This window comes from Ixodes scapularis, unplaced genomic scaffold (assembly GCF_016920785.2).
Source record: "Ixodes scapularis isolate PalLabHiFi unplaced genomic scaffold, ASM1692078v2 PGA_scaffold6__148_contigs__length_123643588, whole genome shotgun sequence".
Lineage (NCBI taxonomy): Eukaryota > Metazoa > Arthropoda > Arachnida > Ixodida > Ixodidae > Ixodes > Ixodes scapularis.
In genome coordinates this window covers 77,200,723-77,226,357 of record NW_024609881.1, presented here as the reverse complement: position 1 = coordinate 77,226,357, position 25,635 = coordinate 77,200,723, and the positions used below count along the sequence as shown (strand labels likewise).

Genomic DNA, 25,635 nt, shown 5'->3' with positions numbered 1-25,635 from the left:
AGAGTTTAAAAAAAAGGTTAAATAGGAATATTTGATTTTCAACTTTTCCAGGTTGTTTAATGTATTTTTGGCAATGCAGGATAAATGACAGTTGAGGATGTTTGTCCCAAAAGGCTCGTTGGTTCTCTCGAAATTTCTGCCCCGGGCGTTGTTTTTTCCTATAAAAATAAATTATTTCATTACTGACAAATTAATTTAGAATTCTCAAAGCTCCTCCTTGGCCACCACTGGCACTACCACCATTTTTAGGCTAGGTGACGCAAGTTACCGCCCGTTATGCAGTGCACAGCCGTTAGTATCTATCTACCTATTCAAAACAAAGATGGCAGCGCCCACGGAGTTCAACGCGGAAACACCACCGCTTTCTGCTTTAAGTGCCGCAACAGCCGTGACAGTGCTGGCAAATCCCAATCGCAAGGTTTTCACGGGAAAGTCGGGTCCCCGCACAACGTCCCAGGTGCCGACAGAGATCTCCCAAGACCCCGAGCTCCTAGAAGCCCTGCGCTGCCTGCCGTCCAACTACAACTTTGAAGTCGCCAAGACCATCTGGAGAATACGGCAGCTGCAAGCTCGTAGAGTGGCATTACAGTTCCCGGAAGGCCTGCTGATCTTCGCGTTCCCCATCGCTGATATTCTGGAGAAGTTCACAGACTGCGATGACGTTGTCATCCTGGGTGACGTCACGTACGGGGCGTGCTGCATTGACGATTTCACCGCCAGGGCTCTGGGTGCCGATCTGATGGTAAGGACGCTTGATTCGAGGGTTTCTGGTTTTCGGCATTTACTTTTGTAGCGTGATCTACACTGGCCTAGGTTGAGCAGTTTCGCGTGGCTCGCATAATGAGCCGTGCTGCGCATGCGCGAGGAGCGGTGACGTCACACGGCGCACAGCTGGCACGCCGGAGCCGCTGCCGCCGCCGCGTCCGCCTCGTCGGTCTGCGCATTCCAGAGGAGTGACGTCATAGCCGCGGCAGACGCACTGGCGCCGCCGCGTGCCCAGCTGTTCGCCTCAGTTGCGCAGCAGCCAAGTCTGACGCTGCACTGGGGGCTATGTTGCGCTTTTTGCACTCCCAGGAGACTAGGGAGAGGGACGTGACGTCAACGACACAGCAAACGCAGATTGGGTGTTGATTTCATTTTCTTCTGTCAACATCCAATCTGCATTTGCTGTGTCGTTGACGTCACTTCCCTCTTCCAAGTCTCCTGGGAGTGCAAAAAGCGCAACATAGCACCCCAGGAGACGCTTGATGGCGCCTCTCATTTTGTGCGCATAAGCTACGCTACGTATACACCGACACGCGGGCTTGACGTCACGGCGCTGCGGCGGCGCTGCGATCGCGCCGGAGTCGGGGGGTGTGGGCAAAAGAGCGCACGTTTCGCATGGGCGTCATGGCATTTCAGCTTGCCGCAAAGCTGTGCTGCCATTAATTGCACCCAAATGTGCAAGAAAAGTTGCGGAATGAGTTTCCACAAGTTCCCGGCAGACTCTGAAAGGCATAGAAGGTGGATAATATCCGTGGATCGAAAATTATGGTCTCCTCGCGCGAACGACCGTTTGTGCGGCAAGCACTTTCTTAGAGGCAAGTGCGGCTTCCGTTTCAATCTCCGTCCCGAAGCTTGCTTATGTGCAGGGAAACCGTCGTCTGATCGAGACCACCCGGATTTTGTTGCCACAGTGTTTGCGCACAAAGCACCGGCCAAGCGCCCGTCGGAGGCTCGCTACGCCCGTGCTACCAAGCAGAAGGGGATCGGCGGCAGAACGGCAATGTTGTAGGCGTTACCGAAAAAAAGTGACGGAATACGTTACTTGTGACTTGCAAATCAAAGGTACGCGTTACTGAGCTAAGTTGCCTAAAAATAAAAGGAACGCGTTACCGCTATTGATAAAAAGTAACGCACGTTACTTCTGCGTTACTTTTTAAATTATGATTTAACACGTTTTATGGTTTTGACGATAAAGGTGTGCATAAGCTCATATATCAAGAAACATTATGTTCATGCAGAAACTGAACATAATTACTTTACCTCTTTTTACGGTTTCAGCTAAATAGTCATGAGAAAAAACGGAAAGAAAAACAGCTTGACGCCTAAAAACACGGAAAAAATTGAAGTGTAATTGTAGAAACGAGGTAACGAAACTACGCTACTTGAAATAGTAACGTAAGTACGTTACCTGTTACTGCGTCGAACAAGGAGCGAGTAGTTTACCACGTTACTGAAAAAAGTAACGCGTTCCTGGTAACACCGTTACTTGTTACGTATTACCGCCAAGACTGCAGAACGGACAAAGCGTTACTGCTTGTCATGCCTTGTGGTCATGAGAGTAAGAAGAATAGCATACTTTTACTTGAAGACGCTGTGTGTACTTATTTCATTAATAAAGCACTTCCGCAGACCCAGAGTCTGCTGATCCCGCCGGCAGTGCGGAAACCGAATTGAAGTAATCGTAGGCCTCGAGAGACTTGTACGCCTCCTTCGTGTCGGCCGTGAACTGGCTGGGCGAAAAAACTAAGTAAACGACGACGTGAGCCGTCGACTTCGGTGACAGCAAGTTCACGTCGGAAGCCCGGCAGGCCTTTTTTACGGCGTACGGAACCTCGTAGGCCACGCTGTCCACGCACAGTTTGTCTCGATACCGCCGCCGTTCAGGCTCGGAGCGAGCTCAAATAGTCGGGCACAGCATACGACATACGTTGCCAGGAAACACGACCCACATATAAAGCTAGAAGCGTCCCTACAACGTCAACAACGAGCGCACGCCACACAACGCAATGGCGAAAACACGGACAGCCGGGTCGCTTTTGCCCACATAGCTACCGCGCATGCGCGGCCTTCCGGCCGTGTTGGTAAACAGAGCCGCTCCGCGTGTCGGTCTATATCCTGGCATAGCTGAGCTAAGCCACCGCAATTTTTTGGCGGATTTCTTAAGTCGGTGTTCAACGGTACTTATTCTTTATGGGTAAAACAAGTGCATAAAACAAAGAAAAATAATAATAATAATAACATAAAGACGCAAATAGCGATCTACAGAAACAAGCGAAAATGTAGTTCTAATCAAGTATCTCCTGATTTCGGTCGTACATCCGGAGCAATGCAACATTACATTGGCCTGTATAGACTATCTTTATAAAAGCGCTGAAAGGAATAGCCATCGCATTTGGGTTCCCATAAACCTCTGGTCAAACTATAGGTCAAACAGTCACCATTATAGCACCGCTTCTTTTAACATTCAGGAAATATTTTATGACCAGTACTTAAGATGGTTAGCAAAAGTTTTAGTGGAAATGTTTTAATACTCCTGTAAGATGACTTATCCCCTCGTGCATGTTAAATAGCACAGCACAAGGACCTCGCTAAATCCTTAACTTCATGATTTCTATAGACCTTCAACATCCTAGAAATGGACTTCTTCCAAAATTTGAGGCGCCCCATCGTGGCGAAATAGCACGCAGTGCACTCTGGGAAAGGGGGACCACCCGTCCCGCGACTCGTGGGACTGTCCCGCATTAAGGCCTCGTGTCCCGCGTCCCGCGAGAAATTCCTGAACCTTCAAAATGTCCCGCATTTCACACTGTCATAAAATTCACTCTGCAACTCGTGGGGCTGCCGAACAACGGGGCACGGGGAAGCGCGGAGGTCGCTGGTAATCGTGTGAATCGCAATGGTACGCCATCTTCTATACAAGCATTGCGGGAAGGGACCGTCGCTCTTGCAAGAGAACCGACGCGCATGCGCCGTTGTGCCTCTCCCCTTGGTGGCAAAATATTGTAAGAGAATATTGCTCGCCAAAAGTTTAAATATAAATTATTGTAATTATTTTCATATCGCTGTGTCAATGCGAAAGGGTTGTTGTGGAATTTATTTTTAGTGAAGACAGCCACACGAGGCAAAAAGCCTGCAAGTCACAAAGGTTGAAAAGAACATAATGTTAAAAATTTGTGTATGACCATGTTGATAAAAGTAAGCGTTGACAGGAAATAATAACCCGAAAAAGATTTGCTGTTTCTTATTTGGAATTAATGCATCGAGTTCTGCTGCAGTAGATTTTTATGCTTTCAACTTCGACACATGTAATAGCAAATTTAGCAGTAAAAAATATAACACTGGGAGTGAAAATTATTTGAACTTAATTGGTGATATACAATTTGCAGGTGTATAAACAGCACAGGGTATTAAATCTGTTTTTACAGAGCCTCAGTTCGTGGTGTGCATGTTAACAAATTTCCTCTGCCCCCCCCCCCCCCCCTTGCCCAGCGTGTCCCGCATTTCGCTAGCAGGGAGGTGGTCACCCTACTCTGGGAACTAGTAGGCCACTCAGTTTTGGTCTCAATTGAGCAGCTTCAGTTCATGCTATCACGCCATGACTGAATGCGCTGCTCGTGTTTTCGATGATCTGACTTCCCACGAATGTACAATACTCTCATTTTCGAGCAATATAGAAGGAAGACAGGGGCACTTTTCTTGGTTTTTGGCATGCCGGATATTGTAAGTGTGTATGCAAACGTAGTAAGACGTGGCTTAGTCACGTCTCACCCCACGATTGTATCTTTGAGCTCAATTTCAATGATCCTGTCTAGTATTGGCGAACCACAACTCAGATTTGGTCACTTTGAGCCCTACTTGTATTTTGTTTGCCAAACGTCCGCTTCCTTGTGTTGTATGCAATGTTACTTACAACAGCACTGCATGTACCTAGCGCAAGAGGTGCACAAGATGTGGCTACCGTGGTGCTGCCTCGTGCATGATGCTCTTCGCTGTGTTGGTTTTCTTAACCTCAAGTTGTATGGCATTGTACGCCATGGGTATTAAACTTGTGTGATTAACACTTGGAGACAACACTTGCCACAGTCGGGATTCCCACCTTGGGACCGAAAGTGGTTTGCAATGGCTGATAATCCGTGAGCAACACAGATGGTCGCCCAAACTAATAGACGTGAAACTTCTTCACTCTGAAGATTATGGCCGGGGCCTCGCGCTCCAACCAACTGTAATTTTTCTTGCTGGCTGCCTGTTTTCGATGCAAAAGGAATGAGGCACATCACCCCACTATCATAAACTCTGGACAAAACGGCACCCAGACCATATGAGGAGGTGTCGCACGCAACCCGAATTTCTGCATCTGGCATGTAGTGTGCTAAAATTGGAGCCCAAATTAGCCCCTTCTTTGCCGACTCAAAGGCATCTTCACGTGCCTTGTTCCACTGCAAGGCAACATCCTTCTCAAGTATGCGGTTCAATGGTGCCGCATAGTAGACATGTCTGGAAGAAACTTGTCATAAAAATTGAGCATGCCCAAGAATGACTGTAACTGGTCCACTTCCCCTGGTCTTGAATCCTTCATGACTGCCTGTACCCTTGTTGCAGACGTGGCAATTCCCTGGTCACTTACTTCATGTCCCAAGAAATTCAACTCAGAGTTGAAAAATTCACATTTTTCCTTCTTGATTCTGACACTTCTCTCTCGGAGCCGGTGCAGCACATGCTCAGGGATCTTGAAGTGCTCCTCGTGTACTCTCCCAGTTATCAGGATGTCGTCCAGATAACAACATATTATTCCATCAATATAATGGACACGCGTCGCATGCATGTTCATTATCTTTTGGAAAATGTCTAGTGCCGATGCGATCCCAAAGGCCAGGCGCTTGACCACATAGAGACTCCAGGTGTTGATCGGCAAGAAAGGCTGGGAGTCCTGGTGCATTTTCACTCGTTAATAGGCTCAGCCCAAATTGACCTTTGAAAATACTGTTGCCCTGGCTATCACTCCAACGATTTCCTCCATCTTAGGGAGAGGGTATTTTTCTACTTCCAAACAATGAGTCAAATTGCAAGATACGTCGTCGAAGGCTGGCCCAAGCAGTTTGAAAATTGTCTTAAATCGTTCTTCACACGAAAACAAAAGTTGGTACGACACCAAGGAATGAGGGCGATAGTACCTCCATCCTTGCGTGACCTTGCTGTGGGGAATGAGGGCGATAGTACCTCCATCCTTGCGTGACCGTGTATTGGACGAACTTCACGATAGGCCAGAATGAAAGAAGTCGCACACAGTTACGCTTGGTGGCCAGCAATCGATGCAGCCATCGAACAGTGTGTCAAGCTGTGTGGGGCCTGCCAGCAGCAGAGGGGTGTTTCAAGACCAGCTCCTCTCTACCCTTGGTCATGCCCCACTCGTCCCTGGCAGTACCTGCCCCTTGACTCTGCAGGGCCGTTCCAGGGACATAACTTTCTAATCAGTGTCAACTCCCATTTTAAATGGCCCAAAATATTCATAATGGGCACCACCACAGCAGAAGCCACCATTGGCAAGTTGAAAGAACTGTTTAGCTATTTTGGCCTACCAGATGTGATTGTAACCGGCAATGGTCCTCAATTCATTTTAGACCAGTTGGAAACGTTTTTGAAAGAAAACGAAGTGTGGCATGTGAAGACTGCACCTTATAATTCATCAAGCAGTGGATTAGTGGAGCATTTCGTCTGCACACTCAAAGAGGCCCTGTGAAAGGATGCAAAGGATCAACCTCTCATCCTTAGGTTGGCTAGTTTTCTGCTTACATACAGAAACACGCCACATGCCACCACGCTTCTCAGTCCAGCGGAACTCCTGCTTGGACATCGCCTGACTACACGCCTGGATCGCTTGTAGCCCTCCATGGAGCTAAATGTCCAGAAGGCACAGTAAAGGGCAGCTGTCATCCGGTGCTCATCGAGTATGTCAGTTTGCTGTTGGTGAGCGTGTGTAAGTCAAGAAGTTCCGTCCAGGAGACCGTTGGCTGAAAGGAGTCATCCTGACTCGGACAGGACCCCTGTCCTATCGAGTGCGAGCGAAAACACCTGGTGGTGCGTTCAGTAGACCTTTTGCCGAATTACCCAAACATCAAAAAGAATGCCGGGAAAGTAAAAACACGCGGTGCGCGTGCTGGCGTTTTCAGCTCTAACTGTTCAAAAGCAAAAATCTAAAGCAATTAGCGCTTTGCATGCGTGTTCCACGGACGCTTTATTTTCGTATACCTATGTTCCCGGCATTCTCTTTGATGCTTGGGTAATTTAGCGAAAGGTCTATTGCCGACGACACTTAGACCACCTGAGGCCACGCGAGTCTACCGTTCCTAGCATGGATGACATTGATCTGGTGCTTTCGTGTTTTTGATTGTCCGATTGAGTGTCCGAGGTGACACGTGAACCAGAAACTGTGGACCAAGTGCCAGAGCTGAGAAGTGAACCAAAAATAGTAGAAACGAATGTGAGTGTCAGTGCTCCTGGCCGGGAATCTCGCACCACCACCTCACCGGCCTGAGAGACGGTACCCGGAGAGAATTTGGCACGTTCCCGAACTGGTGCCACAATATTCTAATGTAGTTTAAACTAGCGTGGAGGAGTGTCATACGTGGTGTTACTTACAACAGCACCGCATGTGCCTAGCACGAGAGACGCACGAGACGTGACTACCGCGGTGCTGCCTCGGGCATGATGTTCGTCGCCATGTTGTTTTTATTAACCTCAGTTGTACGGCGTTTTACGCCATGCGTATTAGACTTCTGTGATTAACACCTGGAGACTTCTTTCCGAAAACATTACACCTTGTTACTTCAATGGGCGGAAAATGAGCCATATCCTCACAGGAGTCTCAAAGTTGAGCCCAACGTTGACGCGTGAACTTTTAAGGAAACTGAATAAATTTGACCTCACTACTGCTTAAAAGTTGCTATGACGTCTTCCGCGTGTCATCATATATCCCGCACTCATATTTTATGCTGATTGGAGACTAAGTTTTTGCAAACGCTGAGATCGGCTAGGTTTGACGAAGGCCCTAACACACATCCCCTACTTCTCGCTAAGCCTTTTCGGACGAGTTTTTATTGACGGCCAATATCTGGGTCTGAATGGTGTTTAACTAGGCATACTGAGTCAGGAAGGAAGCAAATATATAGCAAATCTTATTGCCATCAGCAACCGTCAAATGCACTTTGAATCCTTTAGCTCGTTTGGCGCACTGCATAGGGGTTCACGCCCATACACGTGGCATCCGGCAAATGGTGCGACATGCTTCACGCAAGTGCTCGACTGTTGCTTTCTTGAAAACGATTTGTATGTGTGAATATGCCTATATGATTGGCAGGATAACTTCATGTGCATATGCAATATTGAGTTCGTAGAATGCAAGCAGGTAGGGACTTCACTTCATGCAGTGCTGCGGGTTTGTACAGATAAGAGATAAGAAGAGTGTTCAATTTTGGCTTTTCAATGGAATGGTGTCTACAAGCTTTACCTCATGTACTTCGGCTTATTAAGAAAAATGGTAATTGCAAAAAGGTATATTTTGTCAATGAATGCACAAAACAAGTATGGTTCAGGCCTTTGATAAAGCTTTGAGGTCTGACCATTTTGGTTAATTTAGAGACCAAAAATGATGCGCTCGGGACCAGGAAACACAAGATGACGGTTGATAATAGCCCATGCCCTGTGTACAATATTTGTAGGTGTGTAGATCGAAACCGAAATCATGCCACTGTCCTCCTTTGCCTACCATTTCCCAGAGTGCAATGCGCACAGTGGTGCATGCAGGGATTTATGGAAGTAGTCTATTGTGACATCGACAGGTTTGAAAGGCCCAACGAAATGGAGCGAGCTGAAGTCTCTTAAGAGCCAAGAGAGTGCTTGTGTTCGTAACATAAAAGGGGTCTATTACAGTGACTCTTATCTCTAATTGTATTTTTTTTTGTGTGCACAAAGGTAAGTTTAAAAACAACTTATGTGGTTGTTTCTGTGCACAGAAAATAAATATTAATATTATTATTATTATTATTATTATTATTCTCATTATTATTAATGTACCCTTATAAACATACTAAGAATAACACACAAAAAAAACATACAGATTGACGTTGATGTTTGCAGCTGATTTTTTGACGAAATATGAAGTTAAAGAGATAATTCAACGAAATTTGAAATATTCCCGTCGTGTTCAAAAATAGGTTGAATATGATCCACAATATCCGTAAATGACAATCGCACGTTTGTATTTTGAGCCTGGTGGCTGTATTTTTCGTTATAAACGGCCTACTTTGGCAAGGACTCGGAGAAGGCCCAGCGGAGACCACGTGACATCCAATGCAATCGTGACGTAGGTCGTCTCAAGATGAGCAAAGCTACGGCGAGGCTGACGTCGAGAGGATGGCCTAGTCGTTCCAGCCACCGAAGCGGCTGCTTTTGTACAAATTTTGAGTGACGGGTTAATCTTCTATAATCTTGTAGGGGGACAATAGCGACTTCTGTGACACACAAAAGGCATTCTCGGGAAGAGGGGAGTTCCTCCTGCCCCTCTTCTCTCGTCGTGGCCGGAGGCGAGACAACCTTCGTCACTAGCTGCCAAGGTTGCTAGACGGGCATTACAAGCGAGGCGTTAGCGACATCCACCAGGTGCTCTTTGCTAATCGTTTAATTTGTTTTAAAATTCCTTTTCGTGACTTTTTTACCAAGATATTGGTATGTTCGATTTGATGGTGCTTTTTTGAACACATATAGACCAAAAAATGAGCGCCAAAATTTTGTTGTAGTATCCCTTTAAAGGAGTGGACAAGGACACCAATTAAGTGGTGTCTTTGTCCACTCCTTCACCTTCGTGCTTCATAAAAAATTTAGCTGTTCACACTAACATGTATGAACCAACCAGCTCAACAAAAGCCTGCAAGATACACACACAGTTTATGACATTTGTTGAGCCAATCTTTGCCACCTGTCCGTCAGGATTGTTTTTGGTTGTTTCCAGCTGTTTCTCCGGCGGTGGTCTTACATTCCTTCGCTCACCGCTTCTTGTTGTACCTATGGTGGAAGAAATATATTTAGGGGATGACCCTCTGTCCGACACGGCGGCCACATTATGTTTGGCGCACCGAGCATGCTTCACTCACACGGGGATAGATGACGCCCAAGTATGGGATCTTTCCCAAACCGAGTGCTCCGGTTGTTTCTCCCAGCGGTGATCCCGCATTCCCTCGCTCACCACTTCTTGTTGAGCCTCACCGCAGCCACCAAGTTGCCAGAGTCCGTCAATTTGTGTTCTTTGCCTTCTTCTTCGGGTTAAACCTCACCTTCGTGCACGATGGTGGCACCTGTGATCGACACAGCACCAAGGCAAAAAAAATGAAGCCAGCCACTGGCCACACACCACCACCACGCCACCACACCGCGAAAAAGGCAAGCACACTACGCCGCCGATACCGTGGCCACCAAAGAGAGATCTCATGCCTCAGCGCCCTCCGCGGCGGTGCGGAACTAACTACCCCTGCTTTGAGGCTAGCTCCGAACACAATCTGGTCACTCGCTCCCCGCGGGAAGAGCGGCCAGAGTCCTCACTTAATGTGTTTCTTCCACCATGGGTCAGGGGCTCTATCTTCGCAAACACAACACCGACGCAATCTCTAGACACTTTTTTTATGCATGTTTCCAACTATAGTATCAGGGACCTGGTAAATCTCTTGCTTATATTTTGCAAAGTCAATGTTTGTTTTGGATTTTGGAGAGAAAGCCGTTCAAAACTTGGTGGGACCCCAGTGAGATGCTTTTTGTTCCTTCAGGTCCACTATGGCCACAGCTGCCTGATTCCTGTGGACCAGATGAATGGCCTCAAGATGCTTTACATCTTTGTCGACATCAAGATTGATGTGCTGCACCTTATTGACACCGTGAGTCGTGCTTCTCAGCCTTTCTCTAAACTTTGTCTGGCAACACGATCATCTGGTGGGCTAGTTGGTTGATCATATTGTTGAATTAACAGCGCAAATCAGCGCTCTATCCTGTCTCCCTTACCTCTCCTTCCTGTCGTATTTGCGCTGTTAATTCAGCAATTTGTCTGGCAACTCGTGTTCTATTCTGACGTTAAAAGGAAGCTGCAAACGTGTCCGCTAGGTAGCGCAAGCTGCCTCCCGATTCAAAGTTGTTTGCCTTTAATTATGTTTTCATTCAGTGATACAGTGATTGACAATGTGCAAGTGGCAGTAAACTATACTTGTTTTCACACTCACACAGATGAACTGCAACTCTGGATAAAAAAAACGGTAGTTGCTGAAACTCTCCTTGGATGCTGTGTGGGCACTTATTTCTTAAATATATTTATTCTTGTCTTTCCTTTTCTCTAACTGCTGCAGGCAAATAAACCAAATCCCAAACCTCTCTATCCAATCCTTCCCTGAAACCGGTTTTGTGCTCATTGTAATATCGTCTTGTCCCCCAAGTTTGTATATAATCGACCATCTTCCCTCTCCACTTCACGAATGAAAACAAAGAGGATATTTGACATTATGCTGTTCTTCATCGCTTGTTGGTGCCTTCACGCAGTGTTTTGACAGTTGGTAATTTATTTTGTTTTGTTTTTTTGTCCTATGTTCTGCTCGCGAAAACCAGGTGAAACTCAACTGGACCACCGAGACCTCCCTGGCACTCGTAAGCACGATTCAGTTCGTTGCCACTATCCAAGCCGTAGCCACGGAGCTCAGGGCAGCCGGCTACGTGGCTAAGGTTCCCCAGATCAGGCCCTTGTCCCCAGGCGAGATACTGGGGTGCACCGCACCCAAGGTGGACGATGTCGACTTGGTGATCTACGTCGGCGACGGTCGATTTCACCTAGAGGCCATCATGATCGCTAACCCTACTCTCAAGGCATACAGGTGAGCTGACCATGTTGTTATGTGAAGACTTCTGCATCCCCTAAGGAATGTTCACACGTTCACCACAGCACCACGTCAGCGCCATTAGTCAGCGCTGTAAATAGTGCCGACCTTGCTGATGCTGCACTGACTTTGTGCTGTATTAGTGACACAGTGCTGATGCAGTGTGAAGTTATGTTCATGCCAGCACTGTTCCTAGCGTTGATCGCATTGACATATCTCTGAACTGGCCTTGAAAGTGCCTTGTCTATTTCAACCTGAAAACAGTTACTCAAGTATGCCAAACTCCAAGTTATTGACCTTATGTTTCTGCACTGCCATCCGTTACACATGAAACCATTTAATTGGTACGAAGTGCCATTACATGACATAACATTTTGGAGACATCCTCACTATGTATGTATTGCAGGTCACTTGCAAAGAATAATGTTCACCTTAGTGAGAAAAGTGAGGACAAAGTTTTTATTTTTCTACTGACTTAGGAAGCTTCTACGGGGTGTGACACATTTCTGCTCTCGTAGTTTATACCAGTCTCAGCACCAGGGCCGGACAGGGATACTAAACAAAGTCTTCAGGAATACAATTTTGTGAGATACAGGATCTGAAAAGTCAAAAGTATAAATGCTGATTTTTTTTTTTTTTTTTGTATGTAATGGTAAAGAAGTATTCTAAAATACAGACATATACGATATTAGAGATACTGAAATACTTTTATTCACTCGAAATTAACTTTTTTCACGGAGACATAATAGTGCTGTGTAATTATGGCAGCCTTTGTGTGACGGTTGCCACGTATAAATATGACAATCTAGCGCCTTCCAATCGGCAAATGAAGTGATTTGCTTTTTTGCCGCAGCTCAGCTACGTCACAATTCAACATGGCGGCGCCCACAAAAAAACTGTCTTTATGTACCATACTTTCCGGACTGTACATGTATGAATGAATGAATACTAAGCATTTATTACAGGGGATGGCACGAAGCCCTGATTAGGGGAAAGTGTAGGGAGGTGGGACTGGGCACGAGCTGCAAGACCAACATGTAGTGGACCTATAAGTTTGGCAGTGCAGGCCGGACTCGAACGGGAAGGACAAGAGCGCGAGCACCGTGCGCCATTTGTCTAACGTGGTACCCGCAAGCCGAATCCATGCTTCGTAGCTGTTTACCCCGGCAGCGCTGTGGCACTTTCGTCTTAAGGTGAGATGCCTGGTGCAGTCCCGCAGCAGGTGCCGTGTGTGCTGTTGGCGACACCGCATAGTGCCGTCAACTTGGCGTTGCCCTCCGTGCCTTGGGTGTCGAGCGGTTGAGCTTGCGCAAAAGTGTGAGCGTGGTCCAGTCGAGGTGGAGGTGTCGGCTGCGGGTCGGTACGGCTGCGCACCCTTTTTGGAGTGTATGTTCGCCATTTATCCAGTGCGTCGGGTGTTAGGGCAAACCCTCTTCGTGCCTGGAATATGAGGACTTGCACAAGGTGGGGGTGCCTGGAGGAAGGGGATCCGGATTGGGTGGTATGAGTGCTGCTAGGGCCCTTTTTTCGTTCCTTGCGTTGTACGTGAGTGAAGAGGGCGGGGGATGATGCTGCCAAAGTCCTCTGCGTTATCTATCATGCATCTGTGCGCTGGGGGATCAATGTTGTCCCTCAGGCGGAGGCGGTCGGCTTCGATAATCTTGCGCACCGCCTTGTGGGACGACTCGGTCTCCTTTATACCAGTGTGACCCGGAAGCCACCGTACCGTAACTATGGTGCTGCATTCTTGCAACATCTTGCAGTGGTAGAACATGTTTCCTGGGATTGTGCTGGAATGAGCCACAGTGCGGCGAACCCACTCTGCTGCTTGACTGTCGGTATAAATAAAGATCTGCATGCTTGATGCCGCAGTGCTGCAACAGAGGTCTCCCAACGCATCCCTGATAGCCAGCAACTTTGAGGAAGTCGCATCCGTGGCTTGCACAGTGTCGGTTTGGCCATTCGCCTGTGTGTTGGCTGTGTCTGAGCTGCGAAAGGCCGTGGCTGTTAAGTCGTGGCGGGGCGTCACTTCTGCCACGACGTCAATGTATTTGGCAGCAGATCGAACTATAGGGGGCGCTCTGACTCATTTGTTGTCTCCACACCTTGGTGTTTACTCAACACATGCTGTGGGCATGTGCAGGCCTGTGGGCCTGCACATGCCCACAGGCCTTATGGGCATGTCCATGTCATTTTCTACAATAGAGCGCAGGGCACAGTGTAATGTAAAAAATACTAACAATCAATGAAGAGACGTTAAGTGCCGGATCTATCCCGAAAGCAGTCTTCAGAGAATGCGAGCTTGACCCACTTCGGCTTTTGTGCTGAGCTGGGCACCGTGCATGTTGCATTGTTCAAGCAGGCCGGAGTGGTAACAAAAGAGCCCCTCCTCCCCCTCACCGGAGAACAAACTCCAGCCAAACGCTGTCGCCGCGTTCGGTTACATCGGCCGAGCGCCGAGTCATTGTATTTATTGTTCTCATCCATATAGTTCTAAAGTTAACCGCTTGGGGCGTCACGGTCTCTCCTCCTCCCCAATACATAAGGTGCGTGCGGAAGACGGGCTTTCTCGCACTCGTGCAAGCGAGCGAGGTACTGGCAGCGAGCATCTTGGGACCCCCTTTGCATGCGTCCTGGGAACGATTTTGGGTCGGTGATACAGATGGCCTCCCGCGGGGCCTGTAGTGGGGGGCCAAGGTCGGTATCTCCACAGTCACGTCCCGCCGCCTTGAGGATGAGGCGTCCACTCCTTGAGAGTTGCCGTCGAAGTTTGTGGCTTTTCAGTTGAGCATCTACGGTGGCACATAGGGGTGGCATACGAGAATACCGGAGCAATTCTTCTCTTCTAGTGTGTCTGGGTAAGCCCATGATTGTGCGCATAGCTTCATTTAGGAGCATCTCAAGCTGCTGCCACTGGGCCACGCTCAGCTTATAGTTCAAGTTGCCCCGGAGATGAGCATGGCTTGTCTAGGGATCCGTCCATGGCAGTCTCGGCTCCTCTAAGATGAAAGGAGATGCAGCATATAAGATGCAAAATTTTCTGCCACGTAAATTTCAGTTGCGTGAGCCAAGTCACGGCACTGCCCTTGCAGTCGATAGGCAGGCACAGAACACGGATGTGACCATCCTCTGGTTGACGGATTGCTTGTCCGGCGAACGTGGGGTGGATGGCGGCTTCGGTCGTCGGTGTACCATGTAGGATGAGGTACTGCGTCTTTTTTCCACGGAGGGTCGCATGCCGGTTGGTTGTAGGAAGTCCGCTATCACGTTCAGTGCTGCCTGCAGCATGGTTCGTTGTTTGTGGGCTGGGTAGTCGTGGGTTGTCCATAATCTGATGTCTACCGCGTAGATTGTGAAATGGACGGCATCTAAGTCAGCCATGACCATATTGAAAAGAGGTGGTGATAGTATGGCCCCCTGTGGCATGCCCACTTGGTTGTCATAGCAGGAGAGTTTTTCAGTAGAGTCGCCGATGCGCACCTCAAAAGTCTGGGCATGGAGGAATGCCTTGGCGAAGTTGAGCGGTCATTTGCCCAAACCAGCCTCTTCCACTGCCTTGATGACGGCATCGTGCGTGACGAAATCGAATGCTTCCTTCAAGTCAACTGTCATGAGGACACCCGGGTTCGCTCTCTTGCCTCGCCTAGGATAACTGAGTGATCGGTGCAGCAGAAAGAGACTGTAAAAGTAGAAATTTTACCCGGTGTGGACTATGCAAAGATTTGCTTTTTTTCTCGATCGTTTGCTGCGTGAGATGGAAAGAATTTTATGAATAGAGTAGTACATTAATGGTGATTTCTATATAATACAAGCGTCTTTATGAGTTAATACTACAGGCATTCGTCGAAGTATGCTGTGTACATGATATTTTTACGTTTGGGTGCCGGGTGTGTACTATCTGAGCAAGAACTTTTATTTCACCACAACTTGCATTTGTGAAAAAATATGGTATATAGGCCCAAAATACGGTGCAAGTCACTAACAGTATTTAGTTCCCAAGCATAACAGAAATCTTTATTTACAGAAGTTACAAAAGCCAATGCATTAATAATTCTATAAGCCACAACAACAAAAATATATATATATATTTTTTTTTTTTTTTTTTTTTTCTTTGAGAAATGCAATAGTTGAGGCTTGGGCGAGTTGGTACGACATGATTTTGGATTAAAAACAGCGCAAAAGACGAAGGACCGGACGAAGAAGTAATACGGACACAGCGCTGTGTCCGTGTTACTTTTTCGTCTGGTCCTTTGTCTTTTGCGCTGTTTTTAATCGCAAATGCAATGGATTAGTTTTACTACCCCCTCCCAGCCACCTTTGCATGATAGATGAGAGAGGAAATGCTGGTAGTAAAAGGCCAAAAACAACTCCAAAGCTCGTGCCGATTTTCCAAACCACATTCCTGTTTTTACTTCGCATTTCTCTCTTCCATTTTTGGCAGCTTCTTTCAACATCTGTCAGGTCGAGACACACTACCTAGACGACCGCCAGCATGGGGACGTAGCAGTACCACCTCATAAACGGTGTTGCTATGTCTCTGCTCTTTTATTTTTAGCATAAATGCTTATTGCAGTATACTTTCATTAATTCAAACACCAGGAAGCCACGAATTTTGTTTGAATTATCAGACATTTGATTTATCGGATAAAATTATGATTTGTTATATGGATGGCTGCACATACAAAGCAGGTATTTGATCATTTTTTCTCTACGCAGGCCTACAATCATAAGCAGGTATTCCACTCATGAAACATTGGTGGAATGTATAAGTTTTTTCATCCCTCAAAAATGTTTTCTATCGTGGACTGTTTAGACAGCACATGACACCTCAAAACAAAGTTAAGTTTCTTCATCCATCAAAAAAGCTGTCTACTGTGGACTATTACCCTGGTGAGAATGCCTCTTATTGGTGCTCTGCAGGGAAGCAACACCCATGGAAGCGAGCGGCGCTCCGCAGGTGTTGGTAAAAAGTGCGCTCAATGGGGCCGCGAGAACAAAGTATAAACTACAAGGTATAATTTTTTTTCTGTATCCTGTGTAGTTTTAAAGATATCACGCTCAAAGTTGGGTTTCGGGCATCTACGACAAGACTGAAACTATCTGCTAGAGGGATGGCAAGACTGATCATCAGTTGTACGGTTGCAACGTGACGCCAATGTGGTGCCGCGGTATGCAGTACAACCAATCAACCGCAGCTCCACCGCGATGCAACATCACGAGGGTACTACGCCAGCATTCCTTCACTAAAAGCTAACCTGTTTATCGTCTGCTAAAGAGCAGCTGGTAGCATCTTTAAAATCGGTTTTAGTGGAGTATGCGGCATCAATTTGATGTAATATTTCGGCTGTGATCATATTTTGTGCCACTAAAGCCATGCCATTTTGGTTTCGTTTTTGACCAGAGTTTCTCTTTAAGTGATGCCCAACCCTCGAAGAATAGGGAGTTTTAGTAGGTAGTTTTTGCATCTTGATGGCGATACCCAACACTTCGCCAACGCCTTTGCGCACGCATCTTATCATTATGACATATTGTTATGTGTGCACTAACAATTAATTAAAACTCGTATAATCAAAACCTTGTAAACATGTTTCGCCACTGAGATACAAATATCGCTACAATAAGTGCAGATGCTCGCGGTGCAGCAATGCGAAAGGACTGTACAAAGCTTGCAAGTGTCACCATTCCTGGGTACTGCCGTTATTTTTACGTACTGGTTCCTTCAAACTATGACTTGTGCGGCGTGACCCTAGTACGGTGAACCGAACGCTCATGCCGCACAAAATGCCGGCGGGGCCACGAACGATGTCACATGCGGGCTGTGTACAGTTTTGCAGCCAGGTCTCTGACTGAAGTGTGCCTTCACACCGAATCGAGTAGTTTCCATCAACGCTATCATTACTTGCAGGTACAACCCTTACGACAAGACATTGACGGAGGAGACTTACGACCACGCCCAGATGCTTCGAGTCCGACGCACTGCCATCCAGAAGGCGTCCACGGCAGGAACGTTCGGTGTCATCGTCGGGACGCTGGGACGCCAGGGTAACCCCAAAGTAGCAGACGGTCTCCGCAAGAGCCTCTCCTCCAAGGGTCCGTGCAACGATCGTGGGTAGGAATGTTTCTCACCTTGCACAAGCTTATTGGCACTTACACAAGTAGACCCGCATTAAATGCCACCGACCAAGAAGCTTCTTCCGTGATATCACGAGAGATGCCCTACCCCAGAAAGATAACCCATCCCTATTTTGGCTTTGGTTATCTCTCTTTCTTTAAACACCAAACGATAGCCCACTCCTAGTAGTCATAGTGTTTGGATCAATGACAACCTTGGCGTAAATGCGGCTGGTTTGCTATGGCTTCACTGCCTTCTCGAGATATTATGGCATGTCGCCGTGTAATTTCAAGGATAAAAGCGGATGTTTTCTTTCGGTCTCTCCTTTGCGAAACTCTACGACAAAATTGTGGGGATTGCACTGTTGGCGTTGTCAACAATGTGATCCTGAGTATTTTGTCATTGAGCTTTGTGATCCTTTTAGTGACAATATTTAAACGCTGCTCGTACAGTGGTCACGAGCACTGCGGGAGCATTCAGTTGGGGCTTGTGACAGTCGCCACAGTGATGGGAATATTCTAACTTTAATAATAGATAGTTTTAAATGGGGGCACGAGCACAGCGTTCCTCGCACTGCCGGCTTGTAGAATAAGGTCTTCAATATGTAGCATGCTTGCGTTTCTCGCTTGCAGCGCCAACCCGGCTGACAAGCGAAATGAATAAAGCGAAAAATATTTTTAAAAAAATGCAATCTACTTATGCTTAACGAACACTCTGTGTTGCTTGTGTCACAAATACTGGGTGAGCTAAAACCTAATCTACCAGTTTTTTTTGCAAATCGTTAAATATTGGGATGTTCGAAGTCGCGTCCAAATCCATACAATTATAACGTATATGAACAAAACACCAAAGGGAGCGAAGCTAGCTGGCAGAAGAATGTGAAGAGGTAGCTTGTAAACCTCAGGACGGTGTGCCGACATTCCGCTAGGAGACCTAGCTTCTTCAGGGAGCCTTTTTGTCATTAGTATGCGATTTCTTCTTTTTCCTTTGCAAGGCGCTGTCAACAGGTTCGGGCTTAAAAAAACACTAACACCACCAAATTTTTTTTTTTTTTTTTTTGTTAGGCAATATATTATGGTGTCAAAAGACCAACCTATTAATATTTTGCTACAGCGTCATTTTTAATAAAGTAAAAAAATGCAGTGCAACATACAAATAAAAAGCTTGGCGAGTATAAATCTTTAAGAATGGTTCGAATCTAAGCACGATCTAGAAAACACGGTGGGATCATCGCTCATATTTTGCGATTTAAGCGAGGTAAGGCGAAGCGAATGCTTGCTACACCATTACGGTCTTGTTCCAAAGCGAGCGATGCAGGACGCCGCCATGTTTGTTTGCCTTAGGGGTCTCACGAATAAACTACTTCCAAAAATTCCTGCAAGCAACACTGCCTATTGCATTACGGGACCTCTTTGACCATGGAGAGGAGTGCCACAATTTCGATTTCCTCATTGACTAAGTTGTGTGCCTCTTGGCAGTGCGTGAAAACAAAGTCGGCACTTGCATGCATTGAACCTATTGATCTTCGTGAGGGCCCCCATTGAAACATGGACCTCTAGCGCCGTAAGGGCCTGCCTAGGCTTAGCTAAAAGTGGGAGTAAGGCCTGCCACGTTTCACAGCTTTCTGGTGGCCTGGCTACAACTTTAAGAAGCCTAGGACATTGAGACGATGGCACATGATGATCGCCCCACTACAGTCCTTCTTCTTTTGTTTACCTGTGCACATACTCTGGTACGTCGGGAGCTTCAAAAGACTTGCTCCGGCATCCTATCCGCATTGGCACGCAACATCATGAATTTAGAAGAGCTGTGCAACATTTTTAATGTTTAAAGCATTTGCATCTTGTACATTTGACATTGTTTACCTTGTCAGAAAGGACAAAAAGCACATCGCCTTCCTTCGAAATGTTGCGATTCCGCCGCGTAATTGAGAGGCGTAAATTGGAATATATTTCCCGATTTGAAGCCGCAAGCGGCGGCCACGAGAACCACGCGGCGCGACTTCAAAGGGGAACTTGTAAAAAAATAGCAAGTTGCGCAACTACCTGCTCGATAAAAGGTAATTTTTCTATAAATCTTGTCGTTCCAACATAGATATAAGTGCGTCAAAAACCTGGCATCATCGACAAAATTTTTATTACACGAAGTTTGAGTGGCGCCATCTATCCGAGGTCAACAAAACCGTCAGCTCTATCTGCTACTGTGAGGAGCCGCCAGAAGCCGGACGGCCGTTAGGCGGGACCCGGACAACTACGTTGGAGTTTTCCTCCTTTCGTTTTCTGGTGTCTCAACTTCGAACACCGCCGCGAATAGGGAGTTTTTGTAGATCGTTTTCCCTACTCCTCTACCCTCTCCGCAACAAAGACGCCGCTAGTCTGCATGCACGCGGCTGGTCACATAGTCACGAGCGGGTAAGTCCTCGCTGCTCACTGATGGTGCTAGAGTGAGAGCTTCACAGGAACCACTTGTGTCTCCCTTACACGTCACAGCGCACGTGACTTGGATATGATGAAGGAGTTAGGAGGTGCCAAAAACCTCTATCTTTGTCATTTTTTAAAAATAAAATCTAGGACATGCAGGCAAAAGCGGTTTTTTGTTCTTTACTTCAGAAGGGTCGAGACACCAACTCCCACAATTAGTTGCAAAGCACCGAAATTGTTGCACAACTTTATTAAGGAACGTCACCTGTTCAAAAATGCATGCACTGTATTTGGTTGTGACGGGATGTCGTGAATTGAGGTTGGCAAATCGAGACCAAAATGGTGGCCAAAAGGTATACAACATGCTTTGTGTGGCACTACGCTGCTATGATCACTTCATATTTGCGAGAGCTCTATTCTGCGTCAGGGGCAAATGCTAACCCAGCAGATGGATGGCTTGGGTTCGGTGCATGCGCAATGGTAAGGCCCCATTTCTTAGGGGCCCCTGCATTGGGCCCCCTATTCTAAAAATTCCTAATGTGTAGAAATCAATACAGGTCCTGTGCTTTCTGTGCTTTACCAGCCTCAACACGTGGCTATGATAAACTGTGACGGCATACAATCGGCTCCAGATCACATGGTGACTCATTCTTGGGGTGCATGTCATTAGCTTTTCTCGAGTTCTTCCTGCTACTGCCATTGCTTGGAGAAGAGAAAAAAAAACAAAAAACGAATGCGCGTTTCGTAGGTTATGAACGTGGAATAATTCCAAGCAGCATTTTTCGAAAGTACAAAAATTGCCACGTCGCCCCTTTCAGCAACGACAACCTTGAACGAAACGTCGTCAGTGTCCTGTTGTCCGAGGTCTTCCCCAAGAAGCTGTCCCTGTTTGCGGACGTGGACGCCTGGGTCCAGACGTCGTGTCCCCGGCTGTCTATCGACTGGGGCCTTGCGTTCGAGAAGCCCATGCTGACGCCGTACGAAGCAAATGTGGCGCTGCGGTCGGTCGCCTGGCAGGACAGGTACCCCATGGACTACTACGCCAGGGACAGCCTGGGGCCGTGGACCCCGAACCACAAGCCACCCGCGGTAGAAATGCCGCGGAAGAAGTGCCCCGACTGCAGCTGTGGAACGTCCGGCTGAGAGATGCCCGGGCATGGCGACTGCGGTTGCCGACCAGGAGAGAGCGGCAGCGCGTCGCTTCGGGACGCCTCCAGCACGCACCCGTCGCCTTCCGGCTACGCGGGCGTGCTTGTGGTTCGCGAGACGTCAAAGCGTCGTCGAAGGTGGGAAGCACACACCGGAGGCGGGACAACCGAAAGACTTCCCTGCCGTTCCCGTGCCGTCTGCCACCGTACAGCGTGTCCCAAAAAAGAATTCACGCCGTTTTTTTCACCGCGTGAATAATCTATGCATTGCCAAACGCTCGTTCTCCCCGAGCCGTAGCGCCGGCGGTTCGAATGCCGACGTTTCGAAACTAGTAACCGTTATGTCAATCAAAAGTTGTAAGTGATTTTCTGAAAATCTCGATGGGAAAATGGGTCCCATATTCGGCTGTTTTCGGTGACTGGCACCGTTCAGCTCCGTGCATTCGAGAGCTTTGTCAGCCTCCATTTTCCTATTAAATATTTCAGAAAATCACCTAGAAACTTTTGTGTAGGACAACGGTTTGCTCTGAAACTTCAGCATCTGGTTTGGATTGCTAGCACTACATTTGGATGGAAAATGAGCGTTCGGCGATGCACTTTATTTTTTACGGTGAAAAAATCCCTGAAAATTTTTTTGTGAGACACTTTGTAGATAAGGATAGGCTGAGCCACGGAGGAGGAGGGGATGTTGCCAGAAGGAACTTCAGAAAGGATCCCCACAAAGATCCTTAGAGTCGTTGAGTCGTCAGTACAGTACAGACACCACAAGGGCACCATCATTATCATCATCATCACTGGAGCTGGGAAAGGGGTCACAGCACCAGCGATGATGATAATGCAATGCGTTTGTGGAGTCTTTACATTATTTTTGGGGAGAATCATACAGCGTGAAATGGGCCTTTATCGCAGAGAAATTAAATCTGCCGTTCTGTATATAATAGGAGATTCCTTTCTCGAATAAAGGGTCGTGAAAAGATTGGATGTGACGAGCGGATTTATTGCAGTTTAGTGGGAGGGTTCAATTCCAAAGGAAAGGTTGATACAAAGTTTTTGTTTGGTTCAATTCGGTGTGCATTTATGCACATAGAAGCCATTTCTTATTTCTTTTAATATCATCTGGTGTATGCTCATATACGCTTGCCTGCAACTTCATCATCACTTGAGTGGCACGTCATTTCAATTGCTGTGAATGCAATGACCGAGACAATGTGTTATTCACCATCTTTTCACAGAAATCAAGTTTGGGAGATTTTGGTACGAGTTTTGCAAATTTGTTAGCAGAAGCAAGCGCGAGCACTTCACTTGAAAGATCTCCCCCATCAAAGAAGTGATGGTCCTACCAATAGGTTTCAGTTATTTTCAATCGATGCGAATGACATTGTTGATGCCATAGACCCATCTGTGAGTATTAGACTATTTGCGGGCAATTTTTGGAAGTAAAACTTTACTGTCTTAATAGAAATTTGCTAGATGCAGCTCTCGGTGCTGTTCAAGACTGATGTAATAAATGGGATAGGAAATTAAACCTCGATAAAACTGTCTCTCTTCGTGTAACTAAGAAAAAGATACCTTCCATATTTTACTATCACATCAGAGATGTTCTTATTGTGGAATTCGATCCCTTGAAATACCCTAGAATCATCATCAGCAAAACCTTGATTTGGTCACACTATGTTAGTAGTGCTTCTTTGGCAACTTTCTGCAAACTCGATCTGGTTCGATATAAACTTCGAAACGCCCCTCCAAAAGTTGAATTACTCGCCTAAACTTCGCTCATTCCATGGGATCCATTTACCAAGAAACATTTCAACATTTTGGAGAAAGCTCAAAAACGTTTGTTTCATCTATGGAAAATTATATCTGTGCAGATTCCTCATCATTGCTAATGCAAACAAAAAAATACTGACTTTACAGCACCAGCGAAAACTAGCCTGATGGAATTTCCATCGGCCAGTCAATAACCAAGTTTTTAAGTTAGCTTTCAACGAAGTCAAACAAAAATATACAGACTTTACAGCACCGGCAAGAACTAGCCCAATGAAATTTCCATTGGCCCGTCAATAATAAGTTCTCTCTAAATCCTTGTTTTTAAGTCAGCTTTCAACTCTAACTCCCTATTTTGCACATACTAATTATATTTAATTTGTTATACTTGGACAGTAAATAAGTGGAATTTATTCAGATTTATGAGCGTCACATATTTTGCCAGTGTGAATACCACCCAAACTGATTCGATGGTGATGTTTCTTGTTTTGTGTCTGCACGTACGGACAGAATACTTGCAGCATCAGATAATGTTTGCCTTTTCATCGCAGCATTGATTGTCGCACTTAATGTATGCAAGATTTTTAGGTTCTTTTATTTTTTCCCATCCTGCCTGGACCCACGCGGTCTGCTGTATGCATCAAAAAAAAATAAAAAATCTTTGTACAGGACGTTTTTGTCGAACACCACTCGGATGTAAAAATTTTAGGTGGTGCATTTATTATACTGAAATTTTACGAGTAGGTTTCAGGAAAAATCTTAAACCTTAAAAATTCATTTTTCTTTCCTGTGCACAGGGATGAGAACGGGAAAAACTGTCTGGTTGACGCCGCTACTCGCAGTTGGCAGCACACACGCTAGGGAAAAAACATTGGTTACGTGGCGCAAATCGCAGCCCGATTCAAAGGGTTCAGCTGCATCCATCCATCCATCTGCTAGATTTGCTTTTGGGTGTTCCTCTCAATGCTTTCACATTTTGGCTCTATGTTGTGCCATATGTCAGTAGCAGCGTCAACCAGATAGTTTTTACCATTTTTCTCCATTGTGCATCGGAAAAAAAACTATATTTTCAAGCACAAGTGCTTTTTTTACTTGTATACACTTGCGAAATTTCAGTGCGACTCCACCCAAAGACGAATTTGCAGTTTCGTTGCTCTTGATGTCTTGTTCTATTGATACAATTTTTTTTTATATCCGAATGTTGCTTGAAAACACCCTGTACATATTGTGGGACACGGTACCTACCACAGTCGGCAAGAATTCAGTAGGTATGCCCCTGGCACAGACTTGTACATAACTCAAATACTTTACTCAGGTTACTGTATCTTTAATACTTTTAGGAGTAACTTTGTATCTTGCAAATATTTTCAAGTACTCAGTATTCTAACTTTAATACTTTTTAAGAGTAACTTTGTATCTTGCAAATATTTTCAAGTACTCAGTATTCTAACTTATACTTTTTAAGAGCAACCTGTACTCACATCTTCAGCTACTTGTAAGTTACTTCCACCTTTCTTCGAAGGACGAAAAAAAAATTACAAACTTCATTTCTTTAGTTTCGCAGCGGGAGCTCTCGCTGCAGCTTAGAGATGTGCGGGCGTGGTACAAGCACGCGCAAATATTCCTTCGAATAAGGACTAGATCCTGATAGGTCCTCTAAGCGGCGTGACCTAGATTCAGTTCCCTAGGCATCGCTTTTGTGTCCAGTGGGGCTTATCTTTTGCCCCCAAGTCAGCACAAAGCTTGTTGCCTCCCCTTTCTACTGGCGTTTTTTCATTTCGCCCAAGATAATCATCCAACACGGGCACTCTTGGGTGAAGGGCGTTTAGTACTCTACTCGGTTACTTTTTAGCCTGATATTCAGTAACTTAAATACTTTTGAGTGTGCTCCGGCACAGGTTTTCAAACTTCGATGACACTGCGGTGCATACAGGCCAAAGCACGACAAAAGACGATGAGCATGTGCTCGATGTGGAGCTTCTGAATGCTTAACCAACGTGTACAGAGTATGGAACTGCATGCCACACGGGGAGTCTGATTGAATAGCTGAAATAGTTTGTTCACTGTCACAAATTTTAGAGCGCAGCTCTTAGGGGCCCGTTTCCAGCCTGAGCGGCGTCGGCGTCGCCGTCGGCGTAACCGCGCCCCTCCCTCTTTTCCTCCTCCCCCTCACCTCCCCTCCTCCTCCTCCCCCTCCTTCTCCTCCTCCTCCCCTCATTGTGTAGTATGGTCCGGGCGGGTCACGTGACCTCGGGGGGAGGGGGTCACATGACCCGTTTCCAGCCTGTGCGGCGTCGGCGTCGCCCCTCCCCCTCCTCCTCCTCCCCCTCCGCTCCTCCTCCTCCCCCCTCCTCCCCCGCCCGGTAAAGGTGGTAAAGGTGAGGGAGGGGGAGCAGGAGGGGAGGAGGACTAGCAGGCATGATCTCGAGGGAGGAGGAGGAATGTACCCTCCACTCCTCCTCCTCAAGAGCTGCGCTCCCATTCGGCGTTACAGGAAGTTGTAAACGGCTTTCACTTTTTTA

General features: G+C 46.6%; 1 protein-coding gene across 1 annotated transcript; it reads left to right on the top strand.

Moving 5' to 3' along the window:
* Positions 1 to 303: 303 nt before the first annotated feature.
* LOC8052507 (2-(3-amino-3-carboxypropyl)histidine synthase subunit 1) lies at positions 304 to 22,874 on the top strand. The gene is made up of 5 exons (XM_029968214.3): positions 304 to 742; positions 10,578 to 10,685; positions 11,404 to 11,666; positions 17,575 to 17,778; positions 21,020 to 22,874. Exons 1-5 carry the CDS (start codon positions 323 to 325, stop codon positions 21,342 to 21,344), a joined length of 1,320 nt encoding a protein of 439 aa, XP_029824074.3. The 5' UTR covers positions 304 to 322; the 3' UTR covers positions 21,345 to 22,874.
* Positions 22,875 to 25,635: the final 2,761 nt, after the last annotated feature.